General features: G+C 33.1%; 1 protein-coding gene across 1 annotated transcript; it reads right to left on the reverse strand.

Annotated features, from left to right (window-relative positions):
• Positions 1 to 415: 415 nt before the first annotated feature.
• On the reverse strand, positions 416 to 16,298 carry LOC149783202 (uncharacterized). Its single transcript, XM_089931436.1, has 4 exons — positions 16,039 to 16,298; positions 10,659 to 10,707; positions 7,283 to 7,459; positions 416 to 1,572 (listed from the first exon to the last, which is right to left on the reverse strand). Exons 1-4 carry the CDS (start codon positions 16,282 to 16,284, stop codon positions 1,232 to 1,234), a joined length of 813 nt encoding a protein of 270 aa, XP_089787562.1. The 5' UTR covers positions 16,285 to 16,298; the 3' UTR covers positions 416 to 1,231.
• Between the last annotated feature and the right edge of the window lie 1,112 nt (positions 16,299 to 17,410).

Consider the following 17,410-nt stretch of genomic DNA (forward strand, 5'->3'; position numbering starts at 1 on the left):
GCTCTCGTGTACATGTTACAGGGGTTGTTTCAAAACATGTTTATAATTTTTTTTCAACTGCCATTTTATAGTGAACTTTCATAAAGTAAAATAAAATAATTAATGTTTAAGGGTCATTGATTGAACATTTTTACCACCTTGCAATTACAATACTGTAATCTAGTTATCCCTGTCAGTTAATAATCATTACAATATATAGTTTCTACAGTGCTCTTTTAAAGTCATATGGTCAAAATAAACTGCATATGGATATGATAATTATTATACATGTACAAAATGTGTTTATAATGTACATACAACTCCAAAAAAGTTTTGCTTGAAAATATAATGTTACTAAAAACCAATGTTAACTGCAGATATGCATACAGAGAAAGAGAGGACATATTTCTAATAAGAGAACAAAAACACACACACACACACAAACGTATATATATATTGCATATCTTGCTTTGTATCCACTTTCCCCTTCTTCAGCTGTCACTTCTCCCTGTTCTGTCCAAAAGAAGAAGTCACTTCTCCCTAAATTCAAGTCTTGCTTGACCCCTGATCTGCCTGTCTGTCTGTCTATTTATCTATCTATCTCACAGAAAAACATGGATAAGTGAACTGTCCCATTTTAAAACAAGTGAGAATAAAAAGATAAGAAAGGACAAACAAAATTAATGGATTCTTTTCTGCTTGATTTTCAAAATAAATATCCAAGGCTAATATACTGGCACAATTACAATTCAATTTCAATTATGAGTAATCTCAGACACGAAAATTGATCATAAATAGGTATGTACATATATAGGTAGGTATGCAAGTTACACTAAATTTTACATCTAAAATATGTATGTACATAGGTAGGTAGGTATACAAGTTTGCTATGTTATACTAAATTTTACATCTAAAATATTTATGTACATATGTAGGTAGGTACATAAGTTTGGTAGGTTACACTAAATATTACATCATTATTTGTTACAGTGTAATTAGAATTGTCCAAAGTCAATGCACGCATTAAGTTTCAAAGTCATATATGCAATAACAACTGAAAAATGGAGCTAGTATGTTTAAAACCAAATGCTGTCACTGATGACAACAGCATAAGAAAAGATAAACCTTTGTTTTGCCTCTATATATGTAAGAAAAACTCCAGTTTTGACTACTGAGATACTACTGTGTTGGAATTTGTCAGTTGGAATATTTCGGTGTAAAAGTGTGGATGGCTAAGTGTACAAAATATAAATTACAGGCAAGTGCTCCATGATACCGAATGCATTAGTTTGCCTGACTGGTTTGCAATTGCTTCAGGATTCTTCTGTCTTGACCCATCAGTTTCAGAATATTGTGATGGAGGTCCATCCATATCATCTTGATTTCTATCTGAACCATCTGATGCATTGGCAAGCTTTTCTCTCGACCCATCTCTTGTAAGATGCAAGGATTCCAGATCTGTGCTTATATCCCATTGATCTGTGCTTATATCACATTGATCTGATCTGGATAGATCCTCCTGACTACTAGATGCGAGTGGATGGGTGAGAATCTGACCTTTTTCTGTTATTTTGACTGATTTGTCTCCATGGTCTGTAAAGATGATTGAAAAACTACAGCTGACTGGTGTTATATTGGTGTCATTGCAAAGGGCAGATTAATGAAATGGAATAGCAGACTCCATTTCTTGTGGAATTGGCTGCTAAATCAAAATTTTTTCTCAGAATAATAAATGAATAAGTTTAATTTATATCCTCCAAGAAATCCAATGAAAATCAAGTTTAGACAATATTGTAAATCATCAATAACATTTTTATCTCCAACTTTATCATAGTGATGATCAACAACAATAATATTGCATATTTTGTTGTTCAACAGTCCACTTTTTCTACTAGAAGATTTCCAGTTTTCAATATTTGATTAAGCACATTGGAGCACTTTGCTCATTGATCAGCACTAATAAATTCCCATCAGATGATGAGCATACAAATCTCAGTAACTGCTTATAGCTGGTGTTTTAAGAATCACAGAATAAATTCTGAAAAAACTCTTTCCATGTGATCAAATTTAGGTCCAACATACCTGCATTTTCAAAAAGCTTACCAGAGAACAGACTGCTCCCCAGTTTTGTAATGAAATATATTTATTCCCTCCATAGCTATTACATTTTTGTTGAATAGCTTTTGGATAGGTTTGTAACTCCAGAAACAGAATGAAATTTATTTCAGGTCATGATCTAAAAGACTTTCCATTGTTGTGGCCTTTCAATTATTTTCCATTTGATAGGTACCCTTCAGTATGTTCTCTATAAATCAAGGTTTGACTTAAATGGATTGATTTTGACTGAAAGGTGTGCAATACTTAATTCTCACAGAAATGGAAAATTTGACTTTTAGGCTGTCTAGCAATTTTCCTACTATGTTAATATACATTTCTTTACTTTTTGGGGATGAAGACTTTTTAGATGAAAGATTCATTTGCACAGGAACAAGAGGCTGAAGTGGACCTGACATTGTTCACCTGGGGAACTGATATATGAAAACTTCTTAATACAAACTCATGCATATATTGAATATATTGAACTCATGCATATATTCATGGTTGGGTATTTACCTAACCACTCAAAAGCAAATAAAGTCTAAAGGACTTTATGTTACCTTGTGAGTGATTAGGTAAATGTTATACTTCAATAAGGATATTATTTACTTTGAGAATGATCAGGTACAATTTATGCTTCAATATGTGCCCAACCATGATCAATTAGTTCTTATAATTTCAATTCAGTTTTGAAGATATGGATTGATTTTCCCTTAATTCTAATGAAATTACTTAATAGTGCTGGATTGGTCTTAAAATACCTGATTTTTGGTTAAATTTCAATTTTGCATTTAACGCTGAGTTAGCATGTTTAAATTCTTTGTCTTTAACAATGTTATTTTCTTTCCAATGTCCTTTAAATTCCTGTTTATGGCTGTTTGATAATTTTTAAAGGAATTATTATGATATTCTTGCACCTGAGCAGCTGGCATTTTTGTGACTTTGGAGGATAAGAATTTCTGTTGAGCCTCAGCAATGAACCTTCATATGTGGCTCCTCACCTCATGTTTGTATTGAAGGACAGGTTGTGTCCAATAATTTTAATGTAAAAAATTTTAATTAAATAGAAAATACAGTCAGTTTTTACACCTTGTAAACTAATTTTGAAATACAGATAAAGAAGACACATTTTCTACGATGCTGTGAAAGTATCATATGCATTTCATCCAGCATTTTCAATGCTATACAGATTTCATATAAATTTATTGTTGACTCTTTATGTGTGTGACATGGTAACAAAACAGTTCAAGCTATAGATTTCATATAAATTTATTACTGAGTTTTTATTTGTGTGATATGGTAATAACATGGTACAAGCTAAAAAGATTTCATATAAATTTATTGTTGGGTTTTTATGATTGTGATACGGAGAAAACATGGTACAGGCTATACAGATTTCATATAAATTTATTGTTGGGATGTTTATTATGTAATATGATGCAACATGGTACAAGATATACAAATTTAATAAAACTTTATTTTTGGGTTTTTATGTATGTGATATGGTAATAACATGGTACAAGATATACAGATTTCATAAAAATGTATTGTTGGGTTTTATGTATGTGATATGATAACACAGTTCAAGCTATACAGATTTTATATAAATTTACTGCTGAGATTTTATGCATGTGATATGGTAACAACAAGGTACAATTTATACATATTTCTTATAGATTTGTTTTGGGTTTTTATGTGTGCATTATGGTAACAGCAAGGTACAATTTATACATATTTCTTACAAAAATTTATTGTTGGGTTTTTATGTGTGCAATATGGTAACAACAAGGTACAATTTATACATATTTCTTATAAATTTGTTGTTGGGTTTTTATGTGTGCAATATAGTAACAACAAGGTAAAATTTATACATATTTCTTATAAATTTGTTGTTGGGTTTTTATGTGTGATATGCCACCAACATTGTACAAGCTATACAGATTTCTTATAAATTTGTTGTTGGATTTTTATGTGTTCAATATGTAACAGCATGGTACAACCCAGACCTACTTCTCATAAATTTATTTTAGAGTATTTATGTATGCTATCTATCAGAAACTGTCTATTGATAGACAGGGTTCAGTGTAAAAACTGGCCATGACAAGAGTAATCTGAGGAATGTTTGTCACTTTGTATCATTTTCTTTCCTTCAGGCCAATGATTTGTTTTCTTAACTTGTATCAGCCACCTGTGCCTATAAATGGTTATAGGTTTATTAGATCAGTTTTAATTATTTCATCATTTCTGTACTGAAGCCAGATAAATAATGGGACCAGTTAACAAAAACACATGATAATCATACTTCTTTCATAATCAATGCTTCAGAATCACAAGTTGTGGTTCAATATAATTCAAGCATTCAAGTATGGAAAGAAATGATTTTGTTTATAATTTTTTGACTTCATAATTTAGAAATATCATTTAACTATCATTACCTACACACATACTGGCTGAGTATTGCTTAATTAGTACATCTCTCATGTTGATTTGGAATTCTGACTGTTGGGAAAGTGGTTAAAGATTTGATAATCAAAAAAAGAAAAAATATGTATAATTAGACTCAAAGTCAAATGCGAATTACCATGTCACTAAAACAAATTGAGAAAAAAAGGTCATATTTATTGAAAACAGATGAAAAAGTCTCTTCAATCAAATAAATGAAAGACTAATTTATTATTTGTCATGTTATTTAGCAAATACTTTTTCATATAAAAGTGATTTTTACGAATCATTGGCTGATAAATATACATATATGATGATGCTTTCATCAGATCATAAATCAGACTGCTTTATCATTTTATTCTTCATGCTTATATGTTGTTGTTGTTGTTGTTGTGGGGTTTAATGCCATTTTTCAGCACACGATAGGCTATACATGGCGGCCAGTACTAATGGTGGAGGAAGAACCTGGGAAAACCCCAGAAAGAACCACCGACCCACGAGAAGCTACTGGCAAGCTTTCTCACATACTCACATTAGCCGGATCCAAGACTCGAACCCACGCAGACAGCATGCAAATATGTCTTTATACAAAAGATATCCTGATGTTGCCTTGAAAATTGTATTACCATTACTTATAAGTTCTAACAATAATCATACCAGTTTTCTACATGTATGTCTAACATCAGTGGCATACACTGGGGAAGTATATAACATTTTGAAAAATAAATGAATTTTTCCTAGTTATAACATTCTATATAAAAAAATATTAGTCCCCTCTGAAACATTATAAACAATCTCCACTTTTCCTGCATAGGTCATTTTTACAAAAAGTACTGGCCTCTGGACCAACTCTTTCTGTGGGAACTAGAACCTGATTTATAACTGTTCACAGCCCAATTCATATAAAGTATATATAAGATTAGTGGGACTGCCTGGATAGGCATTAATATCTGTAGATCTCATTACACCGATAATATAAATATCTATTTCAAATTTAATCAAATCCAATCAGAAATATGGCTTTGAAAGTTTCAAAAAGCTCCACCACTCAGATTCAACATCACTTCATTAATATTTATAGGCTGCTGCATTTGTATGGGAAAATATTAACGAGTTGTTCTGCAAAATACTGCACAACCTTGTGGAGTGAAGTATTTTGCAGAAAATATGAGTTCATATTTTTCCATACAAATGCAGTAACCTTTTTACTATAAGCTCATTTTGTTTAACAACCTAAGGCTTAACAAGAAAAGACATGACAAGAAACAATGTAATTGAATTTATGCTATATTCTAAAATAAATTCACAACCATAGGTTCATGAATCCACAATAACTGTATTCATGAGCACATAGCTCTGCCCAACAGCCTTTTAACTTAGTTACATGCTCTACATTAGTTTAAAAAAGATTTGTCATTTTGGTCTACTTAAAACTGAAAGTTAGAGTCACATTGTGAATGAATGTGAAGAATTTTGTTTCTGAGTTGATCCAATTCAATTCAATTCTGCTCTTTTGATTATGATTGGCTGGATTATTGGGTCAATTCAATGAAATAAGGTAAATGGATATCAGCTGGCATTGTAAGCTACTTGAAATTCCAGTACTCAGTACAGCTTCTGTGAGTATCAGGTTTTGCAGGAAATGTCGTTCAGATTTGAAGAAGCAACAAAGAAAGTACAATTTGAGGAAATTCAAGATTCATAAATGTGAGTATATTTATTACCATTCTTATTACCAGCTAAAGAAAACATATTTAAGCCCTGTAACATGCAACTTGCTGTTGTAGGGACCCCAGCTATGACCTGTATCATACAGTGTTTCACGTATTGCTAGCCTAACATTGTATCAAAATAGTTACAGGGGGAAAAAACTGAAAAGAAACTGTGTGACAATCCATTTACCCAGCAGAAATAATACTTTTTCATCATCTTGGTTTTTTGGCTCTGAGGCTCTTAGTTTCCTACCAAAACCTTCATTTGCATTTTTTTCTTGAGTCTAGTACTTTGACAGACTTGCTGCAGTTGTTGTTGTTATAGAGTTAAACACCATCTTTCAGCACAAGATAGGCTATACATGGCAGCCAGTTTAAATGGTGGAGGAAGAACCCAGGAAAATCCCAGAAAGGACCACCGACCCATGATAAGCTACTGGCAAGCTTTCTCACATACCCACGTTGGCCAAGCCCAAGACTGGAACCCATGCAGAGGTGAGATGGCAGTGACATTGCAAATATCATGTTCATTTATTTGCTTCTCTGTAAGTTTCACTTCTGACTCAGTGAACTCATCCACATTGTTAACATTATCATCTATACTTTTAAACAGGCAAAACTGCTGTTTTAGTTCATTCTCAGATAAATTTAATTAACCAAAACCTAAAGCATCTACTACATGAGTGTACATGGTTTGTTTACAAAGTAGCTCCTAATACACTACACTATCTTAATGTACACATGTTTTGCACCTGCTTGCAATTTGAAGGTGTTCAGTATCATAAAATACTGAACAATTCTGACTATGTAAAGTTAACGGAGACAAAAATGAGCATATAATAAGCATAAATCTTGCTCATATTCACATTTTCCAATAGCTACTGGTGATATAATCCTATTTTATATCATGCCCGTTCAAAATTTGATCAAAACCATGGCTTTTAAATCGGTACAAGCAAATGCTGTTGGATGCATAATGGACATATTCTGTACAATAAACATATTTGGTCTTCAGGCTAGGCGAGCTAGCAAACCTTAATGTGTGGATGTACCTTCTTTATCTGTCCTGGATATTGTCTCACAGTCCTCTAATGCTGTCGATGATGTAGGCACTTGGCCAGGTGGTAGTGGCTGTGTCTTCGATACATGCATTAATGCAACTGAAGAATTTAACACTTCCTTTTGCCCCTCATTCATTTTCTGGGAGTTGTCTGAAGCACCTTCCTTGTCTAATGTAATCAGAAAAACAATTGTTTAGTAAATCTGTTGAATTAATGTCAATATTTTTTTAAAAAAAAGTTTAGAACATAAAAGTTTTATTTAAAAGAATGTACACGCCAATACATGAAAAATACACCATTATGGCTGGAATTTCATGTACTAGAGAAAATGCATGTACAAATTAAACAAGGTGTCTATGTCCAAATCCCCTAAGCAAAGGGAGCACTTTTTTTAATCACCTGACTATATATAGACTCCTATGAAGAAAACTTAAGCCTGAAAAATTAGGTCACAGAGATCCATGCACATTGTAATTTTCATGAATATAGTTGCAATAGGATCCAAAATATTGTGGGTATAACAAACACATAAGGCACAATTACAGACAACACTTAAGCATCAAAATGTCTTATTAACCAAGTTTTGATATGAATGAGTTACTCACCTTAATATCTTTCCAGACCCTTCCATGCCAAATGATATTTTAATTAAGTGCAATTAGCAGACTATAATCCCTCATGAGGGACTGAACAAGCATGTTGACCTCCAACATGTTTTGTAAGGCTAATTTTCATTGGCATGTAAACTTGCCACTGATTGGTTCTACCGAACTGAGGCTGCTTTCATCGTGAAACACTAAAATGATAACATAAAGTTTTTTTGCTCTAGTGTTTGGATCACTTAACTGAAACAGGAGAAGAGAAACAGGGTAAAGTTACCTGCTCTACGACTTGCACAAAGCAGAAAAGTTAACATCAACTAGGTCTGGCCTCGGCAGGTATATGACACAAGGACAGCTAATCCAGTTTGGCCTGGGTGGGTGCCAAACACAAAGAAGTTAACATACAGTACATGTACAGCTGATCAAAGGCTGGCCTGGGTGAGTATCAGACATAAGGACTGTTGATTTAGGCTGACTTGGGCAGGTCTCAAAAAGATAGACATTAACATATAGCACAAGGACAGCTAATCCTGGTTGACCCAGGCAGGTATCAGACACATGGACGCACTGAGGCAAATGTGTTTACATGTATTTCAACTACATGGATTAATTTTTTATAACAATTAAGAACAACACATAATGCCTAAAACAGACAGCTGATGAAAATAACAGCTCATGCATTTTCAGAAAATGAACCTGAAAAGCAAAAAGATCCTTTAAATACATAAACTGACAAAAAGTGTGCTCAGACAATTTTGAAATAAAAACAAAAAATTTCAAACTGATCACTTCAGTTTTAATTTTAAATTTTTTTAAATTCTAATGTTCAGAATGTGAAAATAGACATGGACCACTATCAATCTAAAGAGAGATGAATAACAGTGATAAATCCCAGATTTGTACCCTCAGACCTAATTCCAATGATAAACTCTTGCTTAAGATCTATGGTACTTTCAAGTTTTCTGCACAGGCAATCTTGGTTCCAGCATGTATTTCCTATCAAATGTGTGTGTTTTCATTCTCATATTTCTTGCAAAATTTAGTAAATAATTACTTGAAAGTTCTGAACCAGTCAGAAAAGGAATGGTGGCTATAATGCAGGTCCATTATCATTTCCTGGATTAAAAAGACTATGTTAAGAAGAATCAAGTGTCTGCAGTACCATTATTTTAATTTTAAACATGGATTTGGTCTGTACTATAATAACTATTTCATGGTAGATTTCAACACCGGCACTGATGCAGACATTGCCCATAACTATTTAAAGAATAAGGTGTGTTGTTTTCATTTTTCTTTACATTCATGAATTATAATGGCTCTATTCAATGGAAATGTGTTGTGTTGTTTCATGATTCTATACAGAATGGTCTCAACATTAGCTAAACTGGGGAGGGGTTGGTTCTATAAAAATTTTAATTCCATATGGTTTATACCCCAACAAATATCTTAGAGTCAAATATGGCATCTCCATTTTTTGGGATAAGTCTTGAACAGCAATGTACAAGTAATCCTCCAAGAATTACACTAATCATGTGACTACAACAGAGTGAATATAAGCAAGAAAAGAAATGGATACCATTCTATTCAAATGACTTGTCTTCATCTAAAAGTAATCCTTTCTTCTAAAGCAAATGCCTCAGTTACATACATACAGCACTTACTGTCGACAGACTTAAGTGACCATAAAATGAAGCATGAACTCATTGTTTTGATTAGAAAAAACCTGGCTGTTAACAACAGAAACCAGGTGGTAATGATAATACATGACTTTGATAGGTAAATTCACAGGTGAGAAATGAGTCTGGTCATTAAGACAAGGCAACTATTCAGGTGACAATTAGGACAGGTTTGACTACAATATATATTTGTAATATAGAAGTGAATGTACATTTGCAAAATACATATACCTTTTTTACAAACCCTAAAATTCACAGCAAAAGAAAAAAGAAAATTAAAGTCTGTAAATAAATTTGGCAATCTTTTGAGGTCATTTATTTATGGAATGATTTGTCTATGTCATGTGATATTGGAATTTAATTTGTCTATGTCATGTGATATTGGAATTTAATTTGTCCATGTCATGTGATATTGGAATTTAATTTGTCTATGTCATGTGATATTGCTAAATTGTGCGAAGTAAGTCTTTATTTCAAAATAAAAAACAAAATTGAAAGATGTGTAGGAAATAAAATTAATGATATGGCCTTAAAAAATACAATAAGTTCATCAAGATGAAGACAAGGTTTGAATGTCAACTTTCAAGTAGTTTTTGAAAGTTGAGTTAACAAGATTTGCATCTAAAAAGTTTAGAATGTGTACAACACTGAAAAATTGCTGCAATAGACTGAAACTTGAAAAGGGTATATACATGTGATACAAAGAAGTCCACCTAGTTTCATCTGTCTTAGTCAGTTTGAACCTAATTGAGCTGACAAGGTTTATGCAGATACATGTTCTCCAAACAGGTCATCTACTGATCACTATAATAAAGAGTGTACAACTTAATGGCTATATTTTCAGTACATTTTATCCTACTGCACTTGAAATCATTTGAGACATGGACTTCTGGACTTTGGGGATGTACAGATAGACAGAAGCAAACCATTATTCCACCATTGTGCAATGTGTTTGGGAGGGGACATACATTGGCTAATTGCAAAGACAATTTATGATGAGAAGAAAGAAATATACTGTATAAGCAAATAATCATTTAACTTAAATCAGTACTTTTACACAAGTGTATTTTTCATTTTTAAAAAAATCACCTTGTATGGGGAATTTATTTTCATCTCGGCCAACTTCTTCATCAAGGACCTGCAATACATTAGATAAAAATCTCCTTCAGCATGAGGTCAGTACTTTGATGTTTCAATAATAATTAGCTAGCCTCAAGTTATTTGAAGTAGCAGATTCAAGTTAAAAGCACAAGGCTACAGTGTAGCAAAAACAAGAGGTCCATGTGAGCCAGATATTGCTCACGGTACATGAAATATCAGCTTGTGAATGAAAATTCACACACATTAAACCTGTAGCAAGGAAAGAAAAGCTTGAAGCACATAGTTGTCTATCAATGTTGGTGTCATTTACTTTCTTTCCTAAACAATATGCTAGTAGTGTTCCCTGGGAGTTTGCCAAGATTTGTAGCTTATAAATTATTCATAGCTCCATCCTTAAAGTACGTACAATCATGAGACATTACAAAGATATACTTACCAGCAATATTATTTCACTGTCCTATCAAATGAGTGTGATATGTTTTCATATGTATGGGTAAGTAAGTAAACATTAATATTCGCATACATTTGACATTTTTAAAGCAGAACAAAATTAAAATTCATTAGTGCAAGTGTTAACCTGTAAACCAATCAAATAAAAAAAAAATCATGTGACCTTTCTTGATTATTGAACTTAATAAGGAAGTAGAGCAATACCGTGGCATGGCCACATTATAGTAACAGTTTTAATAGTAGGGTTAACCCGCATACAAGAAAATCTTTAGAGTAAGAAGAGTAGGTCGCTGTAACCTATCTTGCCCAGTTTTGGTTTTGAATGATACAATCTGACTGAGGTTGATGCTAATGACAATTTGGTTTTCTTTTGTACTTCCATCAAGTGAGTCAAACTTTAGGCTAGTACTTTCACAATACAAGTGAAAGCCATCATAAACATCCAGGTGCACTGTTGGGTGCCACCAGGTCCACTGACTAGTGAATATGGTTTTGCCCTGAAGACCTGAATGATACTTTAGGTACACTCTAATGAGAACTATGCATTTGTTTCAGTGGAAGGTAAGTAACTGCCATATGTTTTGCATTTATATACAAGTTTCATGAGTTGTTCACTCCATCACAATGAACATGACAGGTGGTGGCACTAGCCTGGGGTAGGTAATGGTACAGGTAAATAATGCTAGATACACATTGTACAAGACTATTATATGTTCTTTTATACCAAACATGTGGCAGTTCGTTCCAGGTTTCAAATAAAATATCTCTCAGCTAAGTTATTACATCCCCAGAGATGGATTTCCTTCTGAAATAAAGCAAAGCTGTACATTTTTTCCCAAAGCATTTTAATGTCTTTGTTCATGAACACGTGTAACAATTCTAAGGAAAAGTCACTGCTAAATACTGAAGCTTAAATGTTGCTTTCTCAGGAATGACACTGTGACAGCAAATTAAGTGATTTTTGTTTAATAATAATCATTTTATCTATTTTTCTGACAGAAATAGCAAGATTATGTGTCAGCCAATATCCTGATTAGTGATCCTATCTATCAACCAGAACAAATGTGAAAATGAGGATTTTCTGATGGCTTTTTGTATCAATAGAATATAAATATGTTATCAATAGAATATAAATATATTATCAATAGAATATAAATATATTATCAGTAGAATAAAAATATGTTATCAATAGAATATAAATATGTTATCAATAGAATATAAATATATTATCAGTAGAATAAAAATATGTCATCAATAGAATATAAATATGTTATCAATACATGTAGAATATAAAGATGTTATCAATAGAATATAAATGTTATCAATAGAATATAAATATGTTATCAATAGAATATAAATATATTATCAATAGAATACAAATATGTTATCAATAGAATATAAAGATGTTATCAATAGAATATAAAGATGTTATCAGTTTAATATAAATATGTTTTGAGTGATACATGTCTAGATCAATAATGTGTACAGCAAACATATGCCATGAGTATTAATTTTTTGTGGCCCCTCCCCCAAAGTTTATTTTTCAACTGATATCTACAGCATTTTGAATAATACTGTATATACTTGCTTATACGTTGACTCAAACTATGAACAAGATAGATCATAAACTACCATAGTATAATGTGCCTGCAGATCAGGATCTATGTTGTTTGCTCTATTAATTACTCCTGATAAGCTTCACAGACCCTTATCTGATGGAGCATTATGTTATAACAGATCTGGGTCTGTTTAGTCTGCAGCCGAACTCTACTTACAGATGACTACCAATGGTATGTTCATGCTTATATGTAGATTTTTCTTTACAACAAAAGAATTTCAGTCCATTAAAGAACTCAAAAAAATAAATGTGGTTCTCAGTTAATCTAGCTGTCAATTGTATACAATGCAAATGTTCCTTGTTTTAGAGTAAAATTGATTGATGTCATTTTATGCATCTTGTTTGCATGTGCAATGTATATAGACCTGTCAAGGTTAATACAACATCTTTTTGTTCACTTTTTAATATCTTGACATTATATATTTTTTATTCCTGTACAATTATTACAATTATTTGGAAATCTAATAATCATCATTTTTGTGTAGCCAATTGATTTTTTATATTTTTTTATATTTGAATTTAATTGGTACTATATAGGCACCATTGTGTTAAGGCACTACAAAAAGCTATAGTTAACTTTGCATAGCATGGTGTTAAAGCACTACAAAAAGCTATAGTTAACTTTGCATAGCATGGTGTTAAGGCACTATAAAAAGCTATAGTTCATTTTGCATAGCATGGTGTTAAGGCACTACAAAAAGCTATAGTTAATTTTGCATAGCATGGTGTTAAGGCACTACAAAAAGCTATAGTTAACTTTGCATAGCATGGTGTTAAGGCACTACAAAAAGCTATAGTTAATTTTGCATAGCATGGTGTTAAGGCACTACAAAAAGCTATAGTTAATTTTGCATAGCATGGTGATAAGGCACTACAAAAAGCTATAGTTAATTTTGCATAGCATGGTGTTAAGGCACTACAAAAAGCTATAATTTAGCATAGTACGGTGTTAAGGCATTATAAAAAGCTATAGTTAATTTTGCATAGCATGGTGATAAGGCACTACAAAAAGCTATAATTTAGCATAGCATGGTGTTAAGGCACTATAAAAAGCTATAGTTAATTTTGCATAGCATGGTGATAAGGCACTACAAAAAGCTATAATTTAGCATAGCACGGTGTTAAGGCATTATAAAAAGCTATAGTTAATTTTGCATAGCATGGTGATAAGGCACTACAAAAAGCTATAATTTAGCATAGCATGGTGTTAAGGCACTACAAAAAGCTATAATTTAGCATAGCACGGTGTTAAGGCATTATAAAAAGCTATAGTTAATTTTGCATAGCATGGTGATAAGGCACTACAAAAAGCTATAATTTAGCATAGCATGGTGTTAAGGCACTACAAAAAGCTATAATTTAGCATAGCATGGTGATAAGGCATTATAAAAAGCTATAGTTAATTTTGCATAGCATGGTGAATGATATCTGCATCTGTTTCTCAATGAATTTTCATGACAGTGTCTCAAAATGTTACTAAAATTATTGAATTGGTTTTGTGAATGAATTACTAAAATATAATTCATACTGATATCATGATACATGCTGAAAAAGACTGGCCTGTGTATATGTAATCCATCATATTCATCCTGAGTTCTCGAAGAGTCCATTTTCATACTGTAAAGAAATCAATGGGAGGCAACTACATAATGGCTGAATATATCTGAATAGAAAAGCTGTTCACTCCTTAATAAACAATTGACTCTTACACAGGTTATGGTGGCACTGAAATATTATGCAAACAGTCCACTCTTTTTCGGCATGTATCGTGCTACAGATGCAGATATCATTTGTGATGCTGCGCGGAACAAACTATAACTACACAGTGACCCCTTTTCATTAAACATTTTATAAAACAACGCAATATATTTAATGCTGAATGTTTTCAATCCAAATTCATTTGAACAATAAGTCAGTTCATTACTGCATATTATCTAAGCATAATGATTGAACTTAAGGTAGTCCTTTTATATAAAAATGTAATTTCTTAATGGTGAAACATATGAAATAAAATTTTATTAATTCTTTAAAAAATTAGTAGGACAAGGTATCTGTAATTTTCTTCTTCTAAGTACCACATATAAAGTAAACAATCTTTTATGCCAGAATTTGTTTCTTCCCATATGTGTTATTTTTCTAACTTAATCTACCTAAGTCATGGATGCTATTTATTGGCACAAAAAATTCCTGATTATGAAACTGAAACAAAGCAAATGTTACTGTATTATGATCCAACACAAGTATGAAAAATAGTCAAAATTCCACTTTGGGTGGCAAATTTATGGGAATCATCCAGCTACATGCTGATAAAATCTTGCTATTTTCTTGGCACCCATATGCCTATCATTGAGTATAAATACATAATTCTGGGTGATGTGTCAAATATTTGTTTTCTTTGCATTATATTTTCACACCAATGCCACCTTAAGAATCCAAGGTCTAATCAAATAAAGACACATCCATACAGTGAGATGTCAAATTCATCAATTGCCACTCAGATAAAGACATGTCCACATGTGACATGTTAAAATAAAATCAGTGCAGATTCCACTCCTCCCCATGCTCACCATTTTCTTGACTGCGATTTCAGTCCTTTACCTGTAATGTACATAATGTACACAAGTGTTTCACTTCCATTGTCTCCAAGACTAGTGGTTTAGCTAGACTGGTGACACTGCCTAATACTAACCAATTCGTGTTGAGCATAGCAATCAATGACAACATTTAAGTTGGCTGAAAAGCAATGATAGCCAAGTAATGCTGAACTTAGTGATACCTGATTTTAAACAAAATTAAGACATCTAGTTACATTCAGACAAAAGTGATAAGACACATTCATTTCACTTGAGAATAAGTACCCACTTATTTAATTGACTTAGGTATTCCTTTTTTACCATCACTCATCAACCAGCTGAAATGGTGTTTAACATATTTTCATGAGCATAACTTCTTGATTGTGCCTGGATTTACTTCAGTAATGCAAGAGGCATCAGAGTACAGCTAATGCATATAGACTCTAAGCTGTGCCACATGTCACTATGGGCTGCCAAGTATTTGAGATTCTTGATTATTTGGACTCCAGTTCCCCTGGTGGCATGATCATAATTTTGCTGTATATCATTAAGTATTGAGGCAACAAGACATCAACCCATCATATCATTCACATTAGGATCAACATCTTACATTGTAGGGCTTGTAATATACATGCTTCTATGGAGACAACTTCATTCTGTATGATGAATGTGAAATCATATTAGAATTATCAAATTAATAAATGACGATAGTTACAAGCAGTTTTACCCTTCGAAGTTTCTTGAGCTGTTTTTTATGTTCCTCGTCAATCCAAGTGTTTTTGTCAACAGCAAACGAGATTACATCGCTGCCATCAAGTTCTTTTGGAACAGAAGCATTGCCAAGTACTATTGGTATCAGTTTATCACGACTATCGTGATTTTCACCAATCTTTGTCTTCATCACAGCCCTCGCGGAATATTTTACCCAAAGATTTTGGCTAAAGTGTTCTGTAAGTATGACCAATGTCCACATCGAGCTTTCGGCCGCGTCAAAAATTTGATCGAAAACATCTGAACCCGGTCTAGAGTGTTCATCGTAGTAATAGAGCAGCAGAGGGGCTGTACAGACCGAAACTTTTTGCACAATAAACCCCTCCAGGAAACTATTCCTCGATAGAGGGCTTATTTCGACGAAATAAACCCTTCTATTCAGAATACAGGACAAAAAAAAATGTCCCCCGAAAACTCGAAGAGTTTCCAGGGACAAACTCGTTGAGTTTGCACTGACAACTTGGGTTACTTCAATAAATCTGAAACAGTTTCCGTGGCGGGGTCGTTATTGAAAAATCCATGGGTCGGGTCCATCCCCTCTGCTGCTCTGGGAAATGAGTTTCCAAGGAAAAACATTTTTATGTTAGCGGAATTAAATCATTGACAAATAAATAATGGCAAATATTGGAGAAGCACATACGACTAGATTAGCTCGAGAACGTCTCGAAGCAATTCAGAAATTTCTTCCTGTCCGTGATAGTGTCAGACAAAAATTACAACTAAGACAGCAAGCACGGGAAGGCTTTGCAGAGACTACGGAGGAATTATTTAAACCCGTGACCAAAGCTACTGAAAAATCCGCAGCTGTTACCAAAGAGGCTTTAATAGAGCAAAGGAAAATTTTACAGGATATTTCAGCTGGACTTAAACCCCCGCCTCCACCCGATGAAGTTGTTGTGTCAGTACCTGCTGGTAAGCGAGTAACAGGGAGAATTACTGACCCCGCCAAAAGATTTACGCCGGATTATATTGAACTTCTTAAAAATGTACCAGAAGAGAAATTACCTGAGACAATACTGTTAGGATTGATTAGAAGAGATGTGTCTTTAAACCCAGAACACGGTTCTATGACAGATGATAATTTTATCAAATATTCGTATCGTATACGTGAAAATAAAAAACAAATCAGCAGGGACGATACAAAATACGATAGACTTGTAGATGCTATACGTAAACTTGAAATTCCACCATCGCAACCTCAAGAAGAAAAATCACCGTTGCAACACACAGAACGACAACAATATCCTTCACGGCGAAGAGCAATAGATCCTGACCTAACTCCGTTAAGTGAATACGAGGCTGCATCTGAAGGAAGTCCGCGGGGCCAA

The sequence above is a fragment of the Sinohyriopsis cumingii genome, chromosome 14, assembly GCF_028554795.1.
Source record: "Sinohyriopsis cumingii isolate HCF-2022 chromosome 14, ASM2855479v2, whole genome shotgun sequence".
Classification (NCBI taxonomy): Eukaryota; Metazoa; Mollusca; class Bivalvia; order Unionida; family Unionidae; genus Sinohyriopsis; species Sinohyriopsis cumingii.